Below are 24,821 nucleotides of genomic sequence, written 5' to 3'. Positions count from 1 at the left end.
CTCATCAGTGCCCTCCCAGATGCATACACTGCCATGGACCACATCCAGCTGATTTCCCAGAATGCCTCCTGCGCCCTAAAGGCAACACTAAACATACTAAAGCTCAACAAGCAGAGATCCGCAAATCCTGCGCCATAAACCTCGCAAAAGCTCGAACTGAAGGAGGATGTAGCTCTCAGCTTTCCATTGGCACACAAGAAACACCTATGGCATTAGATGAGATGCCAACTCAGCCTCCAACCCACAAGATTATCTCTCCTTTCCGTTTAGTAACCCCCCCACCTCGCGCCCCAACTGAAGATCCTCCAATTACAGCTCGCGCAGTCCACTTTACAACACCTCAATCACAAAACTGGTTCGCCTCTCTTCTTGAACGGGAACTATGATCTATCACTATCCAACTCAGAAGGCGCCTCTCAAAATCCTACAGCTAAATGTAGGGCACGCGCCAGATGCACATGAAATAGCTCTCACATTGGCATACACAAGCGATATTGATATTATCCTAATCCAAGAACTATATACTTTCAAAGATCTTAGTTGACAGACCACTAAAAAACACCCATCATATGAATGCTTCTCCCCAACTGACAGTTGGGCGATAAGTGGCCGACCACGAGTCCTCACCTATGTTCGAAAGAAGAAAGGCGTTCGGACCTCCCAGCTCCGCCCCTTCACAACTGACACTAAAGAGGCCTCGGATCTCCTGTTCCTTCAGATTTTCTCACCCACAGGAAAGTCTGCTCTGATAGTCAACATCTATAACGCCCCAGCAGGCTCCATCAGAGCAGGTGAAGCCGCGAAAGCTCTCACAACCCTGCCAGAGGCGTATCTCCCTCAAGCAACAATACTTGCAGGCGATCTCAACCTACTACACAATAGATGGCAGCCCTCGCTACATCGCAGCCCCACACCTTTCGCAGAGCCATTTATTAACTGGCTGGATCTCCAGGGTCTAGTACTCATTTCCGACATAGACTGTCCCACACATGAAAGGGGTAACGTGTTAGACCTCAGTTTCGCCTCAAGCCCTCTGGCACTCGCAGGAGCCAAAGCTAGCATAGCGAGCCACTTAGATGCAACCTCAGATCATCAACCACTAATTACCACTGTTCCATGGGATCAGAGATACAAGGAAACAGCTCAGAAACTGAGATTTGACACACTAGATCACACTTCCTTCCTTTCGCTCCTCGCCTCTAATCTTGCTGGCACCGAGAGCTCAGCCGCGACAGAAGAAGATCTTGATGCTTTCGCCGAAAAACTGACATCTGCAATTCAAGGAGCATATAAAGGCTCTGCTAAGAGGACCATGACACAAGGCATAGGACAACCATGGTGGAACGAAGACTGCAAGAAAGCTTTACACAATTACCGCTTAGGCCTCTGCTCAAAGATAGACTTCTGCAGGATAACTAGATGGTCTCAACGACAATTTTGGCGAGAGAAGCTCTCTATGGTAACACAAATGAAGGATGTTTTTGACATGAGCAAATGGCATAAGTCTACAGGCATCTTCCGAAGCCCTCCACTAAAAGATCCGCTAAGGCCCAACAGCCTCCCAGCAGTTACTGTACACGAGAAACGAGACGTACTAGTCCGCAATCTTCTCCAGAACTCGGCAGAGGCAGGAGACATACCTCTGGACTCCCCAACAGTGCCTTCCACTAGTCTCTACTTCCCAGATATATCGATGCTACAAGTGGAGGAGTCAGTACTTCAGGCAGGAAACACAGCCCCTGGCGCAGATGAAATCCCAACCTGTATACTCAAAGTAGCCTGGCCTCTGATCAAAGATAAGGTACTAATGCTATATCAAGGGTGCCTAAAGATTGGTCATCATCCTAAATGCTTTCGACACGCAATCTTAGCAATCATCTAGAAACCAAAAAAGACTGATTGGTCTTCACCTAGATCATACAGACCAATCGCTCTCCTATCAGTACTTGGCAAAGGACTGGAGCGCTTGGTGGCACGGAATATGGCATGGATCTTTATACACCATAAAGTATTAGCAAGGCAACAATTTGGGGCTCTCCCACTAAGATCTGCAACTGACCTGACCACATGCCTAACACATGATGTTGAACAAGCGCTAAATCAAGGCATGACTGCCTCACTCCTTACCCTAGATGTCAAAGGCGCCTTTGATTCTGTACTTCCTGGCAGACTGATCCGCAGACTACGCGAGCAGGGCTGGCCTACCAATCTCGTTCTCTGGATTGCCTCCTTCGCTACTGGAAGATCAGTTCAGATCCGACTCGATGGAGAGATCGGCCCCTCAACAGACATTACCTGCGGTCTTCCACAAGGATCCCCAGTATCTGGCATTCTTTTCATGCTCTACATAGCGCCTCTATTCCGTCTAGGAAACCCAAGGAACAGATTTGGTTACGCGGACGACGCAGCCAACCTGGCGATCTCAACTTCTCTTACTACTAATTGCGAAGCCTTATCAGACTTATTTTAAGAAGCTCTTAATTGGGGCGCTGCAGAGGGCATTACATTTGCACCAGATAAATACGAGCTTCTTCACTTCTCCCGATATAAAGCAGACCAGGACCCAACCCGCACACCTTCAGTGAAAGCTGGATCTATTACAATATCAGAAAACACTAAATGGCTATATCTATGATGGCTAGGAATCCTCTTTGACAAAAAGCTAACATTCAAATGGCACGTTAGAGAAACAGCATCTAAAGCCCTCACTGTGGCCAACGCTCTTCGCTCTCTAGGGAATACTGTTCGAGGAGTCAAACCTGATTTACTACAGTAGGCTGTATCAGCCTGTGTACTCCATAAAGCATACTATGGCGCAGAAACCTGGTGGCCAGGACGTACTCGCCCTGGACCTTCCCAGATTTCAAACCGAGTTGGAGAACATCTTGAGAAACTAACTAAAGTAATACTAACAGGCGCAAGAGCAGTCCTTCCAGTCTTCCGCACAACCCCAAAGCCAGTCCTTTATCGAGAGTCTGGATTCTCTCCACCAGAAATCGAACTAGATCGAATAGCCCTCCTTGCAACTGTCCGCCTACGGCGTCTCGACCCTTATCACCCACTTCGAAGACGCGCAGAACAGATCGCTAGTAATGGCCGACAAATCAGCCGATTTGCCCGCTGTACACTGGCCCTCCCAAACTCTGAACAGATAAACCCTCTCCAATACGCTCCCTGGTACCCTCGCGAGCCTCGTGGGAATGCTCAAGCTCGAATAGGAGCTCCCATGGGACGCACCAAGGAACAGGCAGCGGCTAATTTCATGGCTTTTCAACGTACCATCCCTAGCTCAGATATTGTAATCTTTTCAGATGGATCTAGGCTAGCAGACGGACGTGCAGGGGGTGGCTATATTGGACTTCAAGCACACCATCAGTTCCTCCGCTCCTCACTCTCATACGGACACGGGAAAGAGGTCTTCGACGCAGAAGCAGAAGCAGCTCTAGCTGGCGCTCAAGCAGCAATAGCGTACCCAACAGCTCAATTTGCTACCAACCTATGGATCTGCCTTGACAACCTGGAAGTTGCTATACGCCTTTTATCTCCCTCTACAGGATCTTCCCAAGAAATCTTTGAATCCTTCCGCACCCTTGCAGCCGCCTGGCCACTTCGCAAAAGGCTTCCTCACACCAAAAGCGGATCTATCCAAATCCGATGGGTCCCTGGACACGCTAAAATCCCTGAGAACGAAGCGGCTGATCTCGCTGCCAAAGAGGGAGCTGCCTCAATCCCTCCTGATCCTCACAAATCCTCATACGCCTCGCTAAAGAGATACGCCAAGACTCAATCCCTATCCGCTGCTCAGTCACAATGGGAGAAGGTGGCACCACAGAGCTATCAAGATCTAGAAATAACCACTTCCCCTAAGCGCCCTGGGGAGCTTCAACTCAACCGACTTGACCTCGGCCATGTTATTGCGGCCCGTACTGGTCATGGAGACTTTACAGACTACCATGAACGCTTCAATCATGATGATGCTTATCTTCTCTGCCGATGCGGAGCACGAAAAGCACCTCTGCACTTCTTCTTCTGTCATATAGCTAAGAGATGAGCCCCTCGGCCTCCTGGGCCCCCTTCTGAGGTTATCTCTTTTCTCTTAGGCACTGCTAAAGGAGCACAAAAGCTAGCCTCATGGCTAGCAGAGACCCACTTCTATGAGGATATCTGCCCTCGCCAACCTCTCCTTAGCACCTAGCTAAGACAGCCCTACTCTTCCTTTATATTTCTCTTCTCCTTCTTTCTTCCTCTTCTCCTTCTTTCTTTCTCTTCTCTTCTTTCTTTCCCTCTCTGCAAAACTTACTGTTTAGGTATAATAGTGGTGGAGTAATAGGTCATGGAGTGTAGGCGGACCATTGCAGCTGGCAAATACCTAAAACCCACTCAAAGTGGACCTCCCTGTAAGACCACGGCAGCTATGGAAATGCGCCAAAGAGTCTCTTATTTGTACATAAATCTGATAGGACCCGAAACCCGAGGCTTACCCCTCGGCGGCCTATGTCCCAGTAGGGATCGGTGGGAAGCGTGCGAGTCACGAACCACGGCCGTTAAATATACACACACACACACACTCTCTCTGCAAAACTTACTGTTCAGTTATAATAGTGGTGGAGTAATAGGTCATGGAGTGTAGGCGGACCATTGCAGCTGGCAAATACCTAAAACCCACTCAAAGTGGACCTCCCTGTAAGACCACGGCAGCTATGGAAATGCGCCAAAGAGTCTCTTATTTGTACATAAATCTGATAGGACCCGAAACCCGAGGCTTACCCCTCGGCGGCCTATGTCCCAGTAGGGATCGGTGGGAAGCGTGCGAGTCACGAACCACGGCCGTTAAATATACACACACACACACACACACACACACACCTCGTTCTTGGGGACAAGTCACAATATTAGGAATCAAGATATCTTCATATTGTCAGGCTCATTAGGCCGCTTCGTGTTCGCGCCTTACTACCGTCTATGCTTCGTGATACGGACCGTAGTTAAACCAACAGAAGGGTTCATAGACCCCATTCTACCGATTAACGCCTCAACCCCCCAGACGCCTCCTAGTTCGGCGAAAGAATTGCGAGGATCCTACCGACTTTTATCACGCAATTTAAAACGAGGCCCAGACGATTTTAAAGGGCTAACTAGTCCATCGAGGAAAAAGAAAAGAGCGAATAAGAAACCCAACCATCTTGGACCTAGTAAAGTGGATGCAAATTGTAAGGATGTAGCGACAGCAGAAAATACTACTACTCATCAAACAGGCTCTACCAATCGACCTCTGACAGTAACAGCGGATACAGTCACAACGAATACCATGTCCGCAGCTGATGACACCACTTGCACATCATCGCCAACCGATTCCTTGGTGCTGGGTGCGCAATCCCACCTGCCGACCTTGTTGAACCCTGTAAAAGCGGTTGACACCATGACAAGTATATTATGGAATTGCGTGAAGCTCAATAATACTATTAGCAAGTATGGTCGGCAAACTCAGCAAATCTGGTCCACCACAGAAGTCGAAAAAATGCGATTGTACGTGGACGATATCGCGCAACGTGAATATGAAGAGGCGGTTCGTATTGTGAGAAGAGACAACGCGCTTTAGAAGCTGGAGGTGCAAGTAATGGAGACAAGGAAGACCGTGCTGGGAGCGGAGCATCCCTCCACTCTGACCAGCATGGCAAACCTGGCATCAACCTACCGGAATCAGGATCGATGGAATGAAGCTGAGAAGCTGGAGGTGCAAGTAATGGAGACAAGGAAGACTGTGCTGGGGGCGGAGCATCCCGACACTCTGAGCAGCATGAATAACCTCTCCTATACTTGGAGATCTCAGGGGAAAATACAAGATGCATTAGCTCTGATGAAACAATGCTCTCATTTGAGAAACAAAGTATTAGGGTCCAGCCACCCGCATTCCGTGTCATCCTCTCGTTCTCTTAATGATTGGATGGATGAGTATAATTCATTAAGAGATCAAACACCGCTCACTGAGAATAGTTGTCTACAGCCTCTGCGAGAAGTTTTAGCAGACTCTACAGCAGCTGTGCAAAACTCCCAAGCCACCCGTGGAATCAATCTTACTTATGCCCCAGCTGTTAAATTATTCCTTGGAAATCACCCGCTCATCATAGCTGCTAGAACACCCTCGCCTAGGGCCGAAGGCCAAGACATACAAGATGTGGATTAGTTTGGTGCCGCCATATTTTCACCATACAGCTGGACAAAATACAACTCATATGAGTAGTGCAGTCTCAACCTTGCAACATACATATAGTATGTGCACATTATTGTGTTCTAGCATAGTACTCATCTAGGCGCAGATATGACGTAGACAACGTTTGATACTCCGAAACCACTTAAAGTTCATCTAATTAATGACGCGGCTCAGGTCATATTGCACGAATATAATCCCAAACGAGGGCTGGGTCTGTTGATAGTAGTATAGACAACTAAGTTACAAACTATGCCTAGCTTACCAAATCATTGTACTGGTACGTCCCGTACGTATCGTAAATTACCTAAATACCGGTCTAAACCTAGTATAGATTAGGGTACGGGAGTGGCGCCGAGAGAAAGTCGAAGAGTTGCAAAACATGTAAAGCCGCACTTGCAAGGCGCTGTATAGAGCTTATATGAATGTCTTATCTTCCGCGATATATATATCACACCGTCGACATAAACTAACCTCATATCATTAAACCATCACCAAACAGCTACTAGAGATCATCAGAAATAATAATAGACACTATTTTTGATTCTATAGAATGTATTTGTAAGCAAAAGTGTCACGGTTCCAACCCCGAGCCAGGTTGACACCCCAGGATGTACGAAGGCGGTGGTTTCACAACGCCAAGGAAACCGCCGGAGATCTTTGTTCTATGAGTTTCACGTCTTGGGAATAGCTTCACCAAGCGCTTTGTTATTTGTTTTGTTGCATGTCTTCGATTATTGATCTTTGTATGGATTTGGAGGCACTTCCATTGTTTCCATTGTTTTGGCGAAATTTGACAAGGTGAACGTAGAGAGATATGAGTATAGACTGACGGGCTGTCGCTGTTACAAGACCAAAACAACGCTTAATAACGGTAAAAACCTAGAATGAGTCAGCATTTTATGCATCCCAAAAAGGAAACTCTTGGCAGAATAATATATCTGCGGTTCTATATGGTCCAAACCGCGTCTAAACCGCACGGTTCTGCAGTGCGGTGCGGTTCAAAAGTCCAGGAACCTCAGAACCGCACGGTGCGGTGCGTGGTTCTCTATGTTGGAACCGGAACCGCACCATTCTGAGGCCTAAATATAACAGCTCAATTCAATGTTTATTCCAGCAGCTAGGCTAGGGAACTAGACATGAGGAAGGAAAGGGAAAAAGAAGAAGGGTGCCCTAAAGTTATCCACTGATATCTCGAGCTCTATTGCGTAACCATAGCTTAATGTTACGGGCTAGTCCCGCCTAATGCTCACTATAAGGGCATATTCGAATAGAAAACATAACATGAGGAAAGGAAAGAGAAAGAAAACAACAAGTTCTTCACGCAGGTACAATCTTATATAGGCAAGGGGAATCGGGAGCTTCTGACAGGCTTCTCTCTAGGAATAGTCTCATGTCCGGGTCGCTAAGATTATTAGGGTTGCCGGAGATCGACAGAGAGCGCTATTATCAATATCCGGTCGGATATTGGATGTCCACTCGTGATCTGGGAATAGCTTCGTGTTCGGGGCTGTCGGAAATCGGCGAAAGACGCTATTGTCAATATCCGTGAGGGCTTCGCCTGAACATGCTCATGAGGTCAGCTCATAACACTTAACTAAATCTAACCCTACATTTGTCCTTCACCATTTTCTGCCTCAGGCTCTGTCATGCTATAGTTATGACCATCAGATGTGGATCTATTTGAATGTAGATCTATATTAATCTAGATCTGTTCTAAAGTATAAATATGTTCAAAATAAACGTTAATTTAACTGTGGATCCATTTAACTGTACCATGATACATAGTAGATCCGTTCAAGTGTGGACCTGTTCAAGTGTGGATCCGTTCAAGTATGAATCCGTTCAAGTGTGGATCCGTTTAAGTGTGGATCCGTTCAAGTGTGGATCCGTTCAAGTGTGGACCTGTTCAAGTGTGGATCTGTTCAAGTGTGGACCTGTTCAAGTGTGGACCTGTTCAAGTGTGGACCTGTTCAAGTGTGGACCTGTTCAAGTGTGGGTCTGTTCAAGTGTGGATCTGTTCAAGTATGAATCTGTTCAAGTGTGGATCCGTTCAAGTGTGGATCTGCTCAACTAAATCTGTTCAATTGTGGATTCCTTCGACCAGATCCGTTCAATTGGATTCGTTTAAATGTGGATATTGTTAGTCCTGCAAGAGGCTCTAAGTGTAACGGCTCAGTCAGTCGATGCCTGATGAATGCCTTAAAGACTTGCATGTGACCTCAATATATATTTCCCAAACCCTACGCCAAGCAGGACTAAATTACTTTTAGAGAAACTTCATTACAGCCCCACTTCGCTGTACCATGTATTTTACAGAGGAGCGATTCATAAGTCATTGACAACGCAAGTAATTTTGGCAGGCTTGGCAGTAACGCCACTTACACGAATACTCTCAAATTGTATTAAATTGCATCAAATTGAATCTGTTCAAATAGCTGTTAATAGAAAGAGAATGATAGACTCAGTTAGGGGTGCACACGAATAAGGATTTTCTTATTCGTATTCGAAATGTATATGAGATACATTATTCGTATTCGACTACCATTTTCGGGGCCATTATTCGTATTCGATTCGTAATTATTCGTAGAATTACTAAAATACCACTAATCCTATTTAAGTCATAACATGTCGCGTCAGTTTCGATAGACGCGTGTTTACCGTTCTGCTGTATTTCTTTGAAAATGGTTACTTCAGCTATTTCCTCTTTCAATTTATGAATGAGTCTTCTGCATCTTTAGGCAAGCATCCTCAGCGCTCTCAAAGGATTGATTATCATTTTAATGATGGCAGCGATGAGGAAGTACCTCTGGAAGATCGCATCACCAAGAGAACTCGTTTAATTCAACTGGATAATAGCATTGACCCTATTACTCCTGACGACTCAGTAAGTCAATTAATCTAAGCCCGGAGTCCGCTAGCAGATATTTCCTAGCAGGAAGCGTCAAGCAACATCAAACTTGAGACATCTAGCATCTCTTGCGATCCTGAGCGCTCACAGAAGAGGCTGCAGAATTAGTTATTATGGGCAAAGTTTGATATCGTACCTCTCCCTGGAAGTCATTGGTGGCCAAAGAGAGGAAAAGGCCCACTTGAAGATCGTGAAATATGATGTACTCGATATAGTTGGAAGACGACCAATTCTGCAAGAGCAACCTCAACATCAAAGATGCAATTTCATCTTAATAAACATGGTGTCTTTTCGAGCGGAACTGTAAATAGTCAAGAAGATAACAAATCCAGCATAAAATAATCATCTATTATCAGTTCCTTTCAGAGACAAGCAGAGAATCAGGCAGCAAAACACTTAGAACAGAATCTGGTGCGTTGGATAGTAACGGAGAATATGGCATTCAATGCTATTGAATTACTAATATTCTAGAATATATTCAGAGATCTAGGGATTGAGCTTCCATTTACATCCCGCATGACAATTACTTGCTGAATCGATGCAGAATTTGATTCTTATCGAGCATGTTTGATCGACGATCTGGATCAGACATGTTAAACAATTGCACTTTTCTTAGATGCTTGGACTAGCAAGAATTGCAAGGCTATATTCGCAGTTATCGGTTATTGGTTGACAGCTGATTTTCAATACCATGAGAGAGTTCTTGACTTCACAGAGCTCACTGGCATTCATAGTGGAGAGAATATGGCAGAGGTACTCCAGACGACCTTGGAAGAGCTTAATATTGAACATAAAGTGCTCACGATTATAGCAGACAATGCTGCTAACAATGAGACTTTGATGCCAGAATTATATTTCAATCTCAAAGAGAAATTTGATAATATGGTGTCTCCTGCCAATGGCGAAAGAAAACTCCAGAGATTTCAAGGGCTGGATAGCTATATGTGCTGCATAGCGCATGCACTAAATCTGATTGTCAGTGATATACTGTCTATGTTGAAAGCCGGCAATCATAAAATAGCAGTGGCAGCTTGTGATCTTATACAGGAGAACAAAGATATAGGTCCACAGTCTGCATTATCTAGACTCCGGATCATGGCCCTTTGGATAGCGAGAACACCCCAGCAAAAGTAGCAATGGAAGCTCATCTATCAAACTCATCGTTTGAAGGATAAGTTTATCCAGTATGATGTTGATATATGTTGGAACTCCACCTACCGAATGCTAAGAGATGCATTGGATTCAAAACAGCAAATAAAAAAGTGGATTGAGTATCAAACTTATCTTCCACCCTTCACTAAAGAAGAATGGGATCATTTGCGGCAGATTGAGACTGTTCTTTCTAGATTTGAGGAGTTTACTCTCACTGTTTTAAAGCGCCAACCACAGGTCAGCCTAGCAATACCTATCTACTATGAGGTGCATGATCTATTGCATGAAGCTGTTTCTAGAAAAGGAGAATTTCAAGATCATTATGAAGATATTAATGCAGCTATATCTGTAGGTCTGAACAAATTTTGGAAATACTACAACCTAATGGATGGTCAGGATGCCTGCTAGGCCCAATGCGGTACCGATGTCGACCTATATAGTGGGCAGTCCTATGATCTATTGTTAATATCGCTAAGTTGATCGATGTAGCCTCACACTTCACTAACCAGAATTGAAAATTCTTACCGCTAGAAATGTACGATGGAAAGATCTGACTCTTGCTAGTCACTATTTTACGTGTCTCGATTATCGAAATTAGTCAATCTTCAAGTGTTATGTCCTGGATTCCGGCATAGTTTCTAATCTCCCACATCATTTGCACCCACCCTTTCACGTCTTCTGGGCTCATGGTGTCCTCGTCTTCGGTATCATCGCCTAGCCAGTCACCAAATTCATCTAGGGGATCAAAATCGTTGTATCATACTAAGATGAATGATTTTCCTTTGCGATATGTAAATTTGAAATCTCTGTTGACTAAGCAATATACTGGTCGCCTCCCATTTCCACTCTGATCTGCAAACCAAAAACCAATTAAAACGCCTTCATGGATGAATATGGGAGTCGAACACTGTTCACAATCTGGGTCATCCTTCTCAACAGTAATATCTTGTTGGGAGTCACTTTCTATCTCTATTGAAGGGATTGGTTTGTCTGGACAACTCCTTGATAGTATTGTGTATCGCTTTTTTGAAGCGGGCTGGATCGAAGGACTCTTATCTTGTTCCTGTTTACGTTTTGAGGATAAGCGGCGAGATGACTCTGAGATAGACTGTTGAGTCGGCAATTTATGGCTTGTTATGTTTGCTTGAACAACTGCCAGGAGTACTTGATCAAATTGATGGATGAGTTCACAAAACTACCACTCTCCATAATTAGCATGCGTCTCTTATGGTGATACTGGGCACTATACATCTTGTCTGATGTCCCTAGGTTTCTTTTGGTGGTTAGAGAGAAGTAAAAGGGAAACAGAATAAAAGTGCGGACAGAGGCCTTTATGTAGTCGGACCACTAAGTATTTTGGCATCCTAGGACGCCAAAACCTAAACCGTGTCTGTGATGCTACAACTAATCATAGATTAAGCGAAAACACACGGTGAGGTAGATCGATAGAAGTGGCTTGCTACCAGGTTCTTCCAGTACACTTGAGCATGGATTGATGGTTGTTTTAAGAATTCAAGGACCACTTCGAAACAGATTCTGCCTATCCAAGGACACATACACAATTGTACGTGCCCAATCATTGATGCAGGAACCAGCCACAGTGGTATCCAAAAGGGTGCCGGATTGCTCCTGTGCATGACGACAAATCATGCATTAACTGAGCTTGTCACCAGTATCCTCTTAAAGACCTTACCTCGGAGTCTTCAATTTGTCCTCTAAAGATATGACTATGGCAGAGAATTGGGTATAGCATAGCTTCTTGTCCGATGACACTACGATTCTGGATTGATGCTTTGGCGGATTAATCCTAGGAAGTCCACGTCGGGATAGCGAGATGGCCAAGTCGAATTCATTATGGTTGTTTGAGCTACCCCATCTTCCTGCGAGGAATTTCAGCTATATTATACCATTTAAGGCATTATCAATCACTACACACCTCAATTAAGAACGCCTTGCAATGATGGAAATACCGTCGCTCACTGTGATTATTTTCCGCTTTGGGATAACTAGCGCCAATTAAGGAGCCATGATACGTGCTATTGGCAGCGCCACGCATGATTAGGACAAATTGAAGCTCGACTTTTCGATGACGAGTGCTCTATTTTAGGGATACTATATTATGATGGTGGCCACCTTTTATATCTAATTGGAGTTGTGAGCCCAGGTTTCGCATAATGGGCTCACTTATGCACCTGATTTTCCCAAAATCACAAGCTCAGCCCCCTTGAAATTGATCAAGCATTGGTATAAATAGCAGGGACTTCCCACTATAGGGCGACTTTGTCCTCTTGAAATTCTTTTAACCAGCCCTGACATGTCCATCAAAATGGAGACACAGCAATAACCTGCTCTTGTCCAGACTGATGACTAGCATATCCCAGGTTTGATAGATGAAGTGGAAGAAGAGCTTGCACCTGAAGGTCCCATACAGATATTACATGACTCTCCTCCCTCCACCATTTCCTTTGATGAGGATTCACCTCCGCGACAGCCACATAGTGAACGACTGTCGCGCAGTGAAGAGGTTGAAGAAGCAGCGGGTTGCCCTTCACTAGTTATTAAAATAAGTGACGACAAGGATGATAATCATCTATGACCATGACTTCGAAATACGGATCGCCCTGATTATACTTATCGAGATTACCTAAATATAATGGAATATGCGATCTTGGCACCTCCTCGGCGCAAATAGAAAGGAGAAGATTCCGATGCGGTAGATTTTCAGTCTAAAGTCGTAAGGATTTCTTGTCTAGGTATCTCAATCTTGACTAACAATTAACAGAACCAACTCGTAATGGAAATCCAAGGACCGTACGAGGCCTTGAAAAAGGAGAACAAATGATTAAAACAAGAGAGATATCAATGGATGAAGGACAAGAAACAGCTGCAGCTTTAAATTCAATATTTATGGCGACAAATCGATGAACAGAAACAGCGCAATATCTTGAAGTGTATTCTATGCCATCGAACATTCAATGAGAGCTGGAGAGTTCTGGGATGTGGTCATACTCTATATAAGAATTGCGTGGAGGATATCAAGTCCAAGGATTCCTTGTTCGAGTATCCTTGTCCTTATGCTCAGTACAAGAAGCCGATTCAATCTTGTTTAGACTTTTATCCAAATGTGGTGGAAGCATAGCTCTGGCATGAAGACTTTTCACATAATAATATTGCTTATTTTGCTGTATATGAGTCAATTTATAATATATCTATGTGTGTTTTCTCTAGCGCCACTATTTGTCAATATGTAGTTATCCGCTCACCGATACTGACAGCTGACTCAATGAAATTACAGAAGGCTCTTTTAGGAAGTAGTCCAATTTCTTTGGTCCCTCGGGGTTTGGTACAGACTGACAATAGTTGCATATGTTGTCTGGCTGTTCCCTATGGTTCAGCTGATAGTAGATCCACCATACACTCCAGTCTTCTCCCCATTCATGATGGTCCTTTTTGAAATGTTCATAGCATACAATGTCAAAGGTGCGGCCCTCATACTTGAATCAATCTGCGATTGCTTCCGCAGATTATTGGAGGCATACATTGCTGTCAACTCATCAAAGTCTGAATGAGTTGCAGTCTTTCTAGGAACATCTGAGACAATGCCCTTTTCTAAGAGCATTACCTAAGCTAATGTATTTCCATTTAACGACTAGAATTAAGGGATATTTGGCTTTCCCGGATTCCAGTCCGAGTTCAAAGATAAAACTGCAAGAAATGATGGAGTGGCGCAACTCCACGATATCATGCTCTGAAACGCCCGATTCAAGGCTTACTCTGTACTCAAGAAGCCCACTTTTGATAGTAATTTGCACGAGATGATTATGTATTCAAAGATTCCTGTACTAACATGGCGTGGCTAGGCTTTTGTTGCAGGTTAATGATAGGTTGTATATTTGCTTAGTTACTTGTTACAGACAGATGCGAAACCTCCTTCTGCCACGGACCTGGATCCACCTTAGTTCTAACAGCGGTGCGTCGTGATACGTTAGGATAATTGAACCTCGCACAGGTTCCAACCAATGAGATAGTGGAGCGTGATGGATCGTATGTAACGAAGTATCGAACGGTAATGAGACGGTGACTGGGAATAGTAACAAACTAAGATAGAAGAGATCCCCCGCACAGCCTGGTGCCCGTACGAGTTAGAATGCCTTGCTGACTCTCACTGTTGTATTCAAGTGACTTATGTCAAAGAGCTATGAAGAACTAAATACATGATGGTAAAAGAGCGTCCTTATATATCCAGTCCTCCACATTTCGTAGTATGAATATCGTAGTATCGTAGTGTACTATCTTATACCTTACTACGATACTATCTTTCCTATCCAATCAGATCTTGGAGTTTCGTAGTGTCCTTATCTCGATAAGATAACGGTATATCTTTCTTATCGTCACGTGACTCCTGTCCCCTGTCGAGGATTAGGTAAGCTAAACCTAATCAAGGAAAGCCTACAACATTGATACAAGGAAAATTCGAGAATTGAAGTCACAAGATTGAATCTACGAATCAACTTTACAGCTCTGTGTCGAGAATCTTCTATTTGAGATTGCGTGGATGGGATTCTCAAGCATAAATAGTGTCCAACAATCCCCTCAAGATGTAGATAGAAGAGTGCGCAGAATTAAAGTCAATATCAATATTTCCACTATAAAGATATCTTTGAGTATTAAGCTTAACTGAGTTTGTGCTAGTGCACTGCAAGTTCCGATAGTTATGAGCCTGGGGTCCCTGTGAACGAAGCAAGTCGATATTTGAAGCTATTCACAGTGCCAATCCTCAATTTGGAACAAATTTGGAAGCGTGTATAAAGAGCATCGACCCCATCTCCAACAGTTATATTCGATTGTGATTCGGTTCGAATTAGTCCCAAAACAGCTACCTCGGATATTAGCTATGGACGTGAAAAAGAACGCGATAATCCTGAAGTCATCGGATAACTAAAGAAAGTGGATCGAACAACTTAGATCAGAGGCCTCAAAGGAAAATGTGTGGGAATATGTCGATCTAAGTCCAAACCGTATGATATATAACCCTGCACCAACAAAACCTATCGAACCTACCTATCTAGTATACGAAGCCAATCAAACAGTGGAGCAAAAGAACTTGATGCTCACTGAATTTCAAATTGCATGGAGTATATACGAACGAAAACTTAATCGATACGAGAAGCATCAAAAATATATGAAGGAAGTGCAATTGTATGTTCTTGATACCGTTGATATTGGACATCAACCTCTGATACGGAACATCAGCGACGTTACGGAAATGGTTCTAAAGCTCAAAGAGAAGTTTGCACTAAAGCTGAATAGAGAGAAAGCCTTGCTAATAAGGCGACACTGAGAACTTATGAATCCGAAACGAGGAATGAAACCCAAGGAATTCTTGAAAAAATAGCAAGAGCTCAAAGTGGACATAGACCTTGCTGATTTCAGTGAGATTCCAGATGAATAGTTAGCTAGAGATTTTATCGAGGCATTGGAAGATATTCTACCTAAATTTCACAAGACGTGGACCAACAAGCTCATGGAATTCGACCTTGGCATTGAATCAAGTATTCTACTTAAAGAACCTCAATTCAACGAAGTAATCAATGTATTTGATCTTTGGAATGAGATGTACTCCAAAACAACCTTACCCTCTCGAAAAGATATTGCAATGGCGACATTTGGTGACAAATCCGATCAACCTAAAAAGAATCAGCGTAGCGAAACAACGTCAAAGCCTGAGTCTCGAAAGTGCTTATGTGAGCAAGATCATCATTTCGAAGATTATCTATATGTGAATATAGAAAAACGTGCCGCTAATTGGAAACCAGATGAAGATATACAAAGAAAATTTGACCGCCTAGAGAAGAGCTGATACAATCGACTAGGCAAGGCTCTAAGGTCTGTTAAAGAAGAACTTCAGAAGAAAAATAAGGACAAAAAGAAAACTGGTTCTTCAACAGACACAAAGAAGAATAGTGAGAACCAAGAATCAGCAAATTTGGTATATGATTCAGACGAGTTTGTGGGATTGCTCAATGATACAAAGCCACCGGTCCTACAGAGTGTGGTTAGCACTATATTATCCGCCTTAGGCAGGAATGCTGACCTATGGGATAAGACCTTATATGACACTGGAGCGACAGCCCACATCACCAATAATTGAGAGCAACTAATAAATATGCAATCGAATATACGAATGATTCAGACAGGAAAGATAGAGATCAAAATGCATGGACCAGGACAATATATTGTTCATCCAACGGATCCTATATATAATATTGTTAAGTGCAAAGGAATACGAATCCTAGAAATGTGGTATATCGAAGGATTTCCTATAATAATTCTCTCAGCAAGCAAGCTCCAGGAGTATAGAATCAGGTTTGATGGCAAAACTGAACGACTGTAGGATGAGAAAATAAATAGCGATCTCTGTTATGTCAAGTGTGATGGAAAATTATTCTTAATTGAATGGGAATCAAACAAGAATACTAGGACTTCTCTATTAAATGAACTAGTTTTCAGTTTATTTGAAAAGAATATCTTAAAAGATCCCGCACAAGTGTGGCATAAACGTTTTGCTCACATCAAAGCCAGCTCAATTGCAAAAATTCAGGAAGCCACTGAAGGAGCAGTCATTACCAAGGAAATATTAGCCAGGAATGATGAAGGATTTTAACAGAAGTGCGAAGTCTGCAAGCTCATAAAGGCGCGAAAGAAGATTAGTAGGATACTAATGACACCACCGATAAGACCCTTCCAAGTCCTATTTGTTGATATTATTGTCATGAACATGGCAATCAACAAGGACTTGTATGCCCTACATGCAGTCGATCCGTACACTAAGTTCCATGCCCTAGTGACAACTCGTACGAAGTCAGTGAACTTCGATCTTGAAACATTGATTGAACAGATTGAGCATACCTTCAAGACAAAAGTCGATGAGATTCATATGGATGGAGAGTCCTCGCTCAATGGGATCAGCTTCAAAGAATATTGTCATAAGCAAAAAATTAAGCTGATAGTGACTGTGCCATATACACTAGAACAGAATGGCCCTAGCGAGCGAGCCAGTGGAATCATCACTATGAAATCTTGAAGCCTGTTGGAGGAAGCCAATCTATCACTAGGATTATAGCCAGAGGCCATGAAAGCAGCAATCTAGATTATAAATAGAACCCCAATTGAATCATTAGGCTATATGACTCCATATGAAAAAGCCTTTGGGAAGAAACTATATATCGGTAATCTATTTCTCTTCGGATCTAAGGCATATGTTAAAATCGACACCAAGAAAAGCGACAAAATGGCTCTATGTGCCCAAATTGGATTCTTAGTTGGTTATGAAGCTCACAATATATGGAGAATATAGGTCCAAGGTCCTAGTAGATTAAAAGTTATACGAGTTCGAGACGTAGTCTTTGATGAGACTAAGAAATATAACCCTGATTATCCATTTGCAAAAGAAATTGTCAAAGAGGGTATAACCAAATATATTAGCAATATCGACATACTGAACATTGACGAAGCAGACCCCAATATTGTATTCGACTCAGTTGATAACGATATGAGGCTACAGCAATTCTCTGTTAGCCTAGGAAAAATGATGACAGGAGGTAGCACGTCACCTTATGAGCATGCGAATATTGAGCAGCCAACTCAGCCCTTGGATATGCCACAGAATATGGAAATCGACAGTACATCGACTGAGTCAGTTGAACAGACTCAGATTCCACAGGAGATGGAAATTGATACTCCAACTGAGCCAGGAAATATGGAAATTGACGGAAATAGAACAAATCAAGCGCAAGTTGATAATCGTGAGAATTCCATGATGGAAATTGGCTCAGCTGGGGGGGTGGAGGATAAGAATGAGGATAAGAATAAGGACAAAGTCGATGTCATGGAGAAGGAAGCCGAGGATGAGGATATTCCCAAATTAGATGGAAAAACTAATAATCCGACCAATCAGCCTCGCCAATTATCAAATCCTGAGAGAGATTCTGCTAGTCAAAACGCTTCAAATTAGTTGGACAACAACAATGACAACATGAGAACAAACCAATTGATCACACCGTTAACTACACCGCCAACTACACCGCTAAATCAGACTACAGGACAGGAAGCTCCTCGAGCACAAGAAATAAGCGCCAACCTGTCAGAATCAAATATAGTGGCAGGATCAAGGATTCGAAAAGCCTCAAACCGAGCTCTGAGCCCTACCTCAATCTCTGCAGGACCATCGAAAACTTCAAAGAGAGATCGAAGCCCAGAACCAAGTCCTATATCGAGAAAAAGGCAGAGAAAGCTTAGTCGCGCGTTTCTAGCCAGGCAGAAGTTGCTCCAAGATTCAACAACTGACAAGATCTTCTTAGCCGCCATGGAAAAGCTTGAAGAACCATTTAGTGTGCAGCTTCCACCAGAGCCTAAAAATTGGAAAGGAGTTTTCAAAGCACATATTTGTGTACGTGGTGATCTGCAACAACCAAATGACCTTGAAAAACAAGCAGCTACACTTGCAGCACGAAACTTCAGAATGATGATGGCTATTGCAGCTATCTTCGATCTTAAGATCGTTCAATATGATGCCATGAATGCCTTCGTGAATAGTATCCTTGATGAAGAAGTTTACACATACTTTCCAGACGGATTCAAGCAAGATGGGCAGGTAATAAAGTTACGACAAGCTCTATATGGTTTGAGAAGAAGCCCACAGTTATGGCAGAAAGAACTTACAGCGACCCTTCTAAACCTAGAATTCACGCAGATTCCAGACGAAGAATGTTTATTCATCAAGAATAGTGTTGTCTATTGTTTATGTTGATGACATTCTGCTATTTACAACAAGGCCACAAAGCAAGCTACTTTTAAGGAAATCGAGAAAGGCCTATGAGAAAGTATAAGCTTTGAAAAATGAAGAAATTTGAGTGGTTTCTCAATATTAGGATCACTCGCGACCGTGCTCAGAGAAAGATTTAGCTCTGCCAGGACAGCCAGATCACCAAGATGGCTAGCAAATTCGGAATCAACGCCACGAACAATGTCAAGACACCCATATCTGGCAATATTGAAGCTTCAACCGAACAAGCAACCAATGAAGAGATTCACGCATATCAAGAACTTATGGGATCAGCTCTTTATATTGCTATAATGACTAGGGTTGATGTGGCCAAAGCTGTCAACGAGCTAGCTAAGCACACCAAGAATCCTTTAAAGGCTTACTTTCAGTAGATCCGATATGTCATCCAATATCTCTATAACACCTGCTTGTTAGCAATTGAATATTCACCACTAGAGAATACCAATATGGACGCTTTCGTATGCGCCTTAGATGCCTCATTTAGTGACAACCCTAACCGTACAAGCTCTGAAGGATATTTAGTCCAATTGTATGGAGGCCCAATTGACTGGAGAGCCACAAAGCAGCGCTTAGTTATGACATCAACAACTGAAGCTGAGCTCCGTGCAGCTACTGAAGCAGCCAAAAGACTTTAAGTTTGGAAGCGAGTCTTCAGGTCTATTGGATTTAAGCCTGATAGAGAACTCTCAATCCAATATGACAATAAACAAACTGTTTCACTACTAACCAGCGAAGAACCACAGTTTCATACGAACCTCAAGCACATTGATATTTACTATCATTGGCTCCAATAAGAAGTCTCCAAGAAGCGACTGCGTATTGAATAGGTTGATACAAAGCGAATGGTGGCAGACAGCCTTACTAAGGTCCTACATGGACAGCAGTTCCTGGATTGGAGAAAACACTAGGGATTGGTGGATATAGCAGATCTAGTGCAGGAATAAAAGCTTCAAGCTTCTATTCCTGGGGGGGTGTGTTGAGGATTAGGTAAGCTAAACCTAATCAAGGAAAGCCTACAACATTGATACAAGGAAAATTTGAGAATTGAAGTCACAAGATTGAATCTACGAATCAACTTTATAGCTCTGTGTCGAGAATCTTCTATTTGAGATTGCGTGGATGGGATTCTCAAGCATAAATAGTGTCCAATAATCCCCTCAAGATGTAGATAGAAGAGTGCGCAGAATTAAAGTTAATATCAATATTTCCACTATAAAGATATCTTTGAGTATTAAGCTTAACTGAGTTTGTGCTAGTGCACTGCAAGTTCCGATATCCCCTGATTGCACAGTACGCCTTACTGTTCATGACTGGTACTCACGCCCACAATTTTTCGAGTTGATAGGCGACTTCCTTATAATTATTTATATCAAACAGTCGGAGGCTCAAAATCCTCAACCCTCTCTACCACCTAGCTCCCAGGAGTGCAGCCTTTGACGCGTCTCAACGCGCCCGGCAACACCATGGCGCGTAAAGGCCCTGGTATAGACGGCCCTCTACAGACAGCCCTTCTGGAATCCACGTCTGCAGCCACAACAAGAGCTTCTGAAGGACAGAAGATCTTCAGCCCTATAGCTGTATTCCTTGATAAACACCGCAGCCAAACCACCGGCCTTGCTCCTCACCTACTGAGAGCACTCACCACTCTAAGCGATGACCTCGCCTCAGTAGCTTAACAATATTTCAACGCTTATATCAGCGGTATCTCGACGACCTCCATTCTACCTGCCCTGTCTCCTTCCCCTTCCTCTTTCCCTACCCTAAATCCCTTACCTTCTTCACCCCCTCCCTCACGTCCCCCCTCAGGTCTTAACCAGTCAACTTATGCAACTATTACCCAATATGCCCCGGTCAAATCAACTCCCACCACTCACCCTAAAGCCTCCATCAAAAAGCCTATGCCTCTGGTGAAATAACCCCTTCCTAATATCCAGCTCTTCGTACGCCTCCCAGCTGATCACGCAGCCAGAAAAATAGAAGCCTACGCTATCTACTCTAGCCTACGATCTTAACTAAACTTAAATAGTGCAGCACTAAAAGAAGTCCAAGCTACAAAGACTGGCTTTGCACTATGTCCCTCATCTCTAGAAGCCCTCCTAGCCCTTGAGGCCCAAAAGAGACTATCTCTGCATTCTTTATTAACTGCTAGATAGAACGCAGCTCCCGATGGGTCTCATACCGAGTCACCAACGTGCCAAGGAAAATTGGCCAAATCTTGGATGGTCAATACTCTCTAATCCCTGTCAATCCTACACTACTATCATTAGAAATTAGCGAAACAACAGGGCTCAAGCCTATATCTATTAGCGAGACCACTACGAGTGCTGCCAATCCTGATACTCTCTCCTCAAGCTAGTTTGTCAACTTCCTAGAAGGCATGAAATTACCACTGCCTATCCAGCTACATCTTTTTAGCACTATTACTAATGCTTGTCACCTCTCTAAGAAAACAACAGTTATTTAATATATACGATGCTGGAAATGGCATAATGCACAATCCTGTGCACGCCCCTCCTAATGCTGACTATGCGGCTCCTCAGAGCATACTGAAGAGGGCCATATCAACTGCTGCATAGCCCTAGAGCCTTATCAATGCCCTCCTAGATATATATACTGCCATGGACCATATCCAGCTAATTTCACAGAATGCCTTCTACGCCCCAAAGGTAATACTAAACATACTAAAGCTCAACAAACAGAGATACGCAAATCCTGCGCTATAAACCTCGCAAAAGCTCGAACTGAAGGAGGATGTAGCTCTCAGCTCTCCATAGGCACACAAGAAACACCTATAGCATTAGATGAGATGCTATCACAGCCTTCAATCCATAAGATTATCTCTTCTTTCCATTCAGTAACCCCCCCACCTCGCGCCCCAACTGAAGATCCTCCCATTACAGTTTGTGCAGTCTATTTTATAACCCCTTAACTATAAAACTAGTTCGCCTCTCTTCTTGAACAAGAGCTATAATCTATCACTATCCAACTCAAAAGGCGCCTCTCAAAATCCTACAGTTAAATGTAGGGCATGCGCCAGACGCACATAAAATAGCCCTCACATTGGCATATACTAGCAACATCGATATTATCCTAATCCAAGAACTATATATATTCAAAGACCTCAGCCGACAGATCACTAAAAAACATCTATTATATGAATGCTTCTCCCCAACTGATAGCTGGGCAATAAGTGGCCAATCACGAGTCCTCATCTATGTCTAAAAGAAGAAAGGCATTTGGACCTCCCAGCTATGCCCCTTTACAACTGACACTAAAGAAGCCTCGGATCTCCTGTTCCTTCAGATTTTTTCGCCCATAGGAAAGTCCGCTCTGATAGTTAACATCTATAATGCTCCAGCAGGCTGCAGTAGAGCAGGTGAAGCCGCGAAAGCTCTCATAACCCTGCCAGAGGTGTATTTCCCTCAAACAACAATACTTGCAGGTGATCTCAACCTACTACACAATAGATGGCAACCCTTGCTACAACGCAGCCCTACAACTTTTGCAGAGCTGTTTATCAACTGGCTGGATCTCCAGGGTCTAGTACTCATTTCCGACATAGACTGTCCTACACATAAAAGGGGTAATGTGTTAGACCTCAGTTTCGCCTCAAGCCCTCTGGCACTTGCAGGAGCCAAAGCTAGCATAGCGAGCCACTTAGATGCAACCTCAGATCATCAACCACTAATCACCACTGTTCCATGGGATCAGAGATACAAGGAAACAGCCCAGAAACTGAGATTTGACACACTAGACCATACCTCCTTCCTCTCGCTCCTCGCCTCTAATCTCGCTGGCACCGAGAGCTCAGCCGCAACAGAAGAAGATCTTGATGCCCTTGCTAAAAAACTGACATTTACAACTCAAGGAGCATATAGAGGCTCTGCTAAGAGGACCATGACACAAGGCATAGGATAACTATGGTGGAATAAAGACTGCAAGAAAGCTTTATATAATTACCGCTTAGGCCTCTACTCAAAGACAGACTTCCGCAGGATAACTAGATAGTCTCAACGACAATTTTGGCAAGATAAGCTCTCTACAGCAACACAAATGAAGGATGTCTTCAATATGAGTAAATGGTATAAGTCTACAGGCACCTTCCAAAGCCCTCCACTGAAGGATCCACTGAGACTCAACAGCTTCCCAGCAGTTACTATACATGAGAAACGAGACATACTAGTCTGTAATCTTCTCCAAAACTCGGCTGAGGCAGGAGATATACCTCTGGACTCCCCAGCAGTCCCTACCACTAGTCTCTACTTCCTAGATATAACAATGGCACAGGTGGAGGAGTCAGTACTTCAGGTAGGAAACACAGCCCCTGGCTCAGACGAAATCCCAACCTGCATACTCAAAGTAGCATGGCCTCTGATCAAGGACAAGGTACTAATGTTATATCAAGGGTGCCTAAAGATTGGTTATCACCCGAAATACTTTTAACATACAATCTTAGCAATTATCCAGAAACCAAAAAAGACTGATTGGTCCTTACCTAGATCATACAGACCAATCACTCTTCTATCAGTTCTTGGCAAAGGACTTGAGTGCTTAGTGGTACAGAATATGGCATGGATCTCTATATACTACAAAGTATTAGCAAGGCAACAGTTTAGGGCTCTCCCACTAAGATCTGCAAATGATCTAACCACATGCCTAACACATGATGTTGAACAAGCACTAAATCAAGGCATGACTGCCTTACTCCTTACCCTAGATGTTAAGGGCGCTTTTGATGCCGTGCTTCCCGGCAGACTCATCCATAGATTATATGAGCAGGGCTGGCCCACTAATCTTATTCTCTGGATTGCCTCCTTTGCTACTGGGCGATCAGTCCAGATCCGACTCAATGGAGAGATTGGCCCCTCAACAGACATTGCCTGCGGTCTTCCACAAGGATCCCCAGTATCTGGCATTCTTTTCATGCTCTACATAGCGCCCCTATTCCGTCTAGGAAACCCAAGGAACAGATTTGGTTACGTAGACGACGCAGCTAACCTGGCAATCTCAACATCTCTTGCTACTAACTGCAAAGCATTATCAGACTCACTATAAGAAGCTCTAAACTAGGGCGCTGCAGAGGGCATTATATTTGCACCAGATAAATATGAGCTTCTTCACTTCTCCTAACATAAAGCAGACCAGGACCCAACCTACACACCTTCAGTAAAAGCTGGATCTATCATAATCTCAGAAAATACTAAACAGCTATATCTATGTTGGCTAGGAATCCTCTTTGACAAAAAGCTAATGTTTAAATAGCACGTTGGTGAAACAGTATCTAAAGCCCTCACTGTAGCTAATGCCCTTCGCTCTCTAGGGAATACTATCCGTGGAGTCAAACCTCATTTACTATAGCAGGCTATATCAGCCTATGTACTCTATAAAGTATACTATGGCGCAGAAACCTGGTGGCCAGAACATACTCGCCCTAGGCCTTCCCAAATTTTAAATCGAGTTAGAGAACATCTTACAAAACTAACTAAAGTAATACTAGCAGGCGCAAGAGCCGTCCTTCCAGTTTTCCGCACAACCCCAATATCTGTTCTATACCGAGAGTCTGGATTCTCTCCGCCAGAAATTGAACTAGATCAAATAGCCCTCCAAACATCAGTCCGCCTACGGCGTCTTGATCCATACCACCCACTCTGAAGACGCGCAGAACAGATAGCCAGAGACGGCCAACAAACCAGTTGATTTGCCCG

General features: G+C 43.6%; 10 protein-coding genes across 11 annotated transcripts, besides 10 other annotated features; all 10 read left to right on the top strand.

The window, feature by feature from the left end:
• Positions 1-382: 382 nt before the first annotated feature.
• Positions 383-2,470, top strand: TSTA_007960 (reverse transcriptase, putative; the record flags this gene model as incomplete). The annotated part of the gene is made up of 3 exons (XM_002488778.1): positions 383-436; positions 548-1,801; positions 1,883-2,470. The coding sequence occupies 3 exons, from the start codon at positions 383-385 to the stop codon at positions 2,468-2,470; spliced, it is 1,896 nt and encodes a 631-aa protein (XP_002488823.1).
• Positions 500-3,967: a mobile genetic element.
• TSTA_007950 (uncharacterized protein) lies at positions 2,811-4,051 on the top strand (the record flags this gene model as incomplete). Its single annotated transcript, XM_002488777.1, has 2 exons — positions 2,811-2,837; positions 2,861-4,051. The coding sequence occupies 2 exons, from the start codon at positions 2,811-2,813 to the stop codon at positions 4,049-4,051; spliced, it is 1,218 nt and encodes a 405-aa protein (XP_002488822.1).
• Positions 4,052-4,210: 159 nt separating this feature from the next.
• Positions 4,211-4,287: a sequence feature (GA-rich).
• A 551-nt stretch (positions 4,288-4,838) lies between these two features.
• Positions 4,839-4,866: a microsatellite.
• Positions 4,867-5,002: 136 nt separating this feature from the next.
• TSTA_007940 (kinesin, putative) lies at positions 5,003-6,184 on the top strand (the record flags this gene model as incomplete). Of its 2 annotated transcripts, none has more annotated exons than XM_002488776.1 (3): positions 5,003-5,210; positions 5,295-5,566; positions 5,600-6,184. In XM_002488776.1, the coding sequence occupies exons 2-3, from the start codon at positions 5,309-5,311 to the stop codon at positions 6,182-6,184; spliced, it is 843 nt and encodes a 280-aa protein (XP_002488821.1). In that variant the 5' UTR covers positions 5,003-5,210; positions 5,295-5,308. The 2 variants fall into 2 exon arrangements, with proteins under 2 accessions (XP_002488821.1, XP_002488820.1); XM_002488775.1 differs by having other exon boundaries at positions 5,280-5,566.
• A 3,325-nt stretch (positions 6,185-9,509) lies between these two features.
• Positions 9,510-10,658: a mobile genetic element.
• TSTA_007930 (uncharacterized protein) lies at positions 9,864-10,294 on the top strand (the record flags this gene model as incomplete). The annotated part of the gene is made up of 2 exons (XM_002488774.1): positions 9,864-10,094; positions 10,205-10,294. 2 exons carry the CDS (start codon positions 9,864-9,866, stop codon positions 10,292-10,294), a joined length of 321 nt encoding a protein of 106 aa, XP_002488819.1.
• Positions 10,659-14,885: 4,227 nt separating the features above from the next.
• TSTA_007920 (uncharacterized protein) lies at positions 14,886-16,422 on the top strand (the record flags this gene model as incomplete). Its single annotated transcript, XM_002488773.1, has 2 exons — positions 14,886-16,066; positions 16,145-16,422. Exons 1-2 carry the CDS (start codon positions 15,796-15,798, stop codon positions 16,420-16,422), a joined length of 549 nt encoding a protein of 182 aa, XP_002488818.1. The 5' UTR covers positions 14,886-15,795.
• Positions 16,387-17,826: a mobile genetic element.
• Positions 16,936-17,472: a mobile genetic element.
• Positions 17,050-17,355, top strand: TSTA_007910 (uncharacterized protein; the record flags this gene model as incomplete). Its single annotated transcript, XM_002488772.1, has 2 exons — positions 17,050-17,254; positions 17,282-17,355. 2 exons carry the CDS (start codon positions 17,050-17,052, stop codon positions 17,353-17,355), a joined length of 279 nt encoding a protein of 92 aa, XP_002488817.1.
• TSTA_007900 (uncharacterized protein) lies at positions 17,458-18,285 on the top strand (the record flags this gene model as incomplete). The annotated part of the gene is made up of 2 exons (XM_002488771.1): positions 17,458-17,592; positions 17,629-18,285. 2 exons carry the CDS (start codon positions 17,458-17,460, stop codon positions 18,283-18,285), a joined length of 792 nt encoding a protein of 263 aa, XP_002488816.1.
• Positions 18,286-18,306: 21 nt separating this feature from the next.
• Positions 18,307-19,487, top strand: TSTA_007890 (uncharacterized protein; the record flags this gene model as incomplete). The annotated part of the gene is made up of 2 exons (XM_002488770.1): positions 18,307-18,924; positions 19,236-19,487. 2 exons carry the CDS (start codon positions 18,307-18,309, stop codon positions 19,485-19,487), a joined length of 870 nt encoding a protein of 289 aa, XP_002488815.1.
• Positions 18,703-19,059: a mobile genetic element.
• Positions 19,185-20,039: a mobile genetic element.
• A 790-nt stretch (positions 20,040-20,829) lies between these two features.
• Positions 20,830-20,920: a sequence feature (GA-rich).
• A 1,280-nt stretch (positions 20,921-22,200) lies between these two features.
• Positions 22,201-24,821: part of a mobile genetic element that runs on past the window's edge.
• TSTA_007880 (uncharacterized protein) lies at positions 22,331-23,034 on the top strand (the record flags this gene model as incomplete). Its single annotated transcript, XM_002488769.1, has 2 exons — positions 22,331-22,409; positions 22,478-23,034. 2 exons carry the CDS (start codon positions 22,331-22,333, stop codon positions 23,032-23,034), a joined length of 636 nt encoding a protein of 211 aa, XP_002488814.1.
• On the top strand, positions 23,188-24,171 carry TSTA_007870 (reverse transcriptase, putative; the record flags this gene model as incomplete). Its single annotated transcript, XM_002488768.1, has 2 exons — positions 23,188-23,510; positions 23,625-24,171. The coding sequence occupies 2 exons, from the start codon at positions 23,188-23,190 to the stop codon at positions 24,169-24,171; spliced, it is 870 nt and encodes a 289-aa protein (XP_002488813.1).

Source organism: Talaromyces stipitatus, genomic scaffold (assembly GCF_000003125.1).
Source record: "Talaromyces stipitatus ATCC 10500 scf_1105507295479 genomic scaffold, whole genome shotgun sequence".
NCBI classification, from domain to species: Eukaryota; Fungi; Ascomycota; class Eurotiomycetes; order Eurotiales; family Trichocomaceae; genus Talaromyces; species Talaromyces stipitatus.
This window is presented reverse-complemented; position numbering and strand designations above follow the sequence as displayed.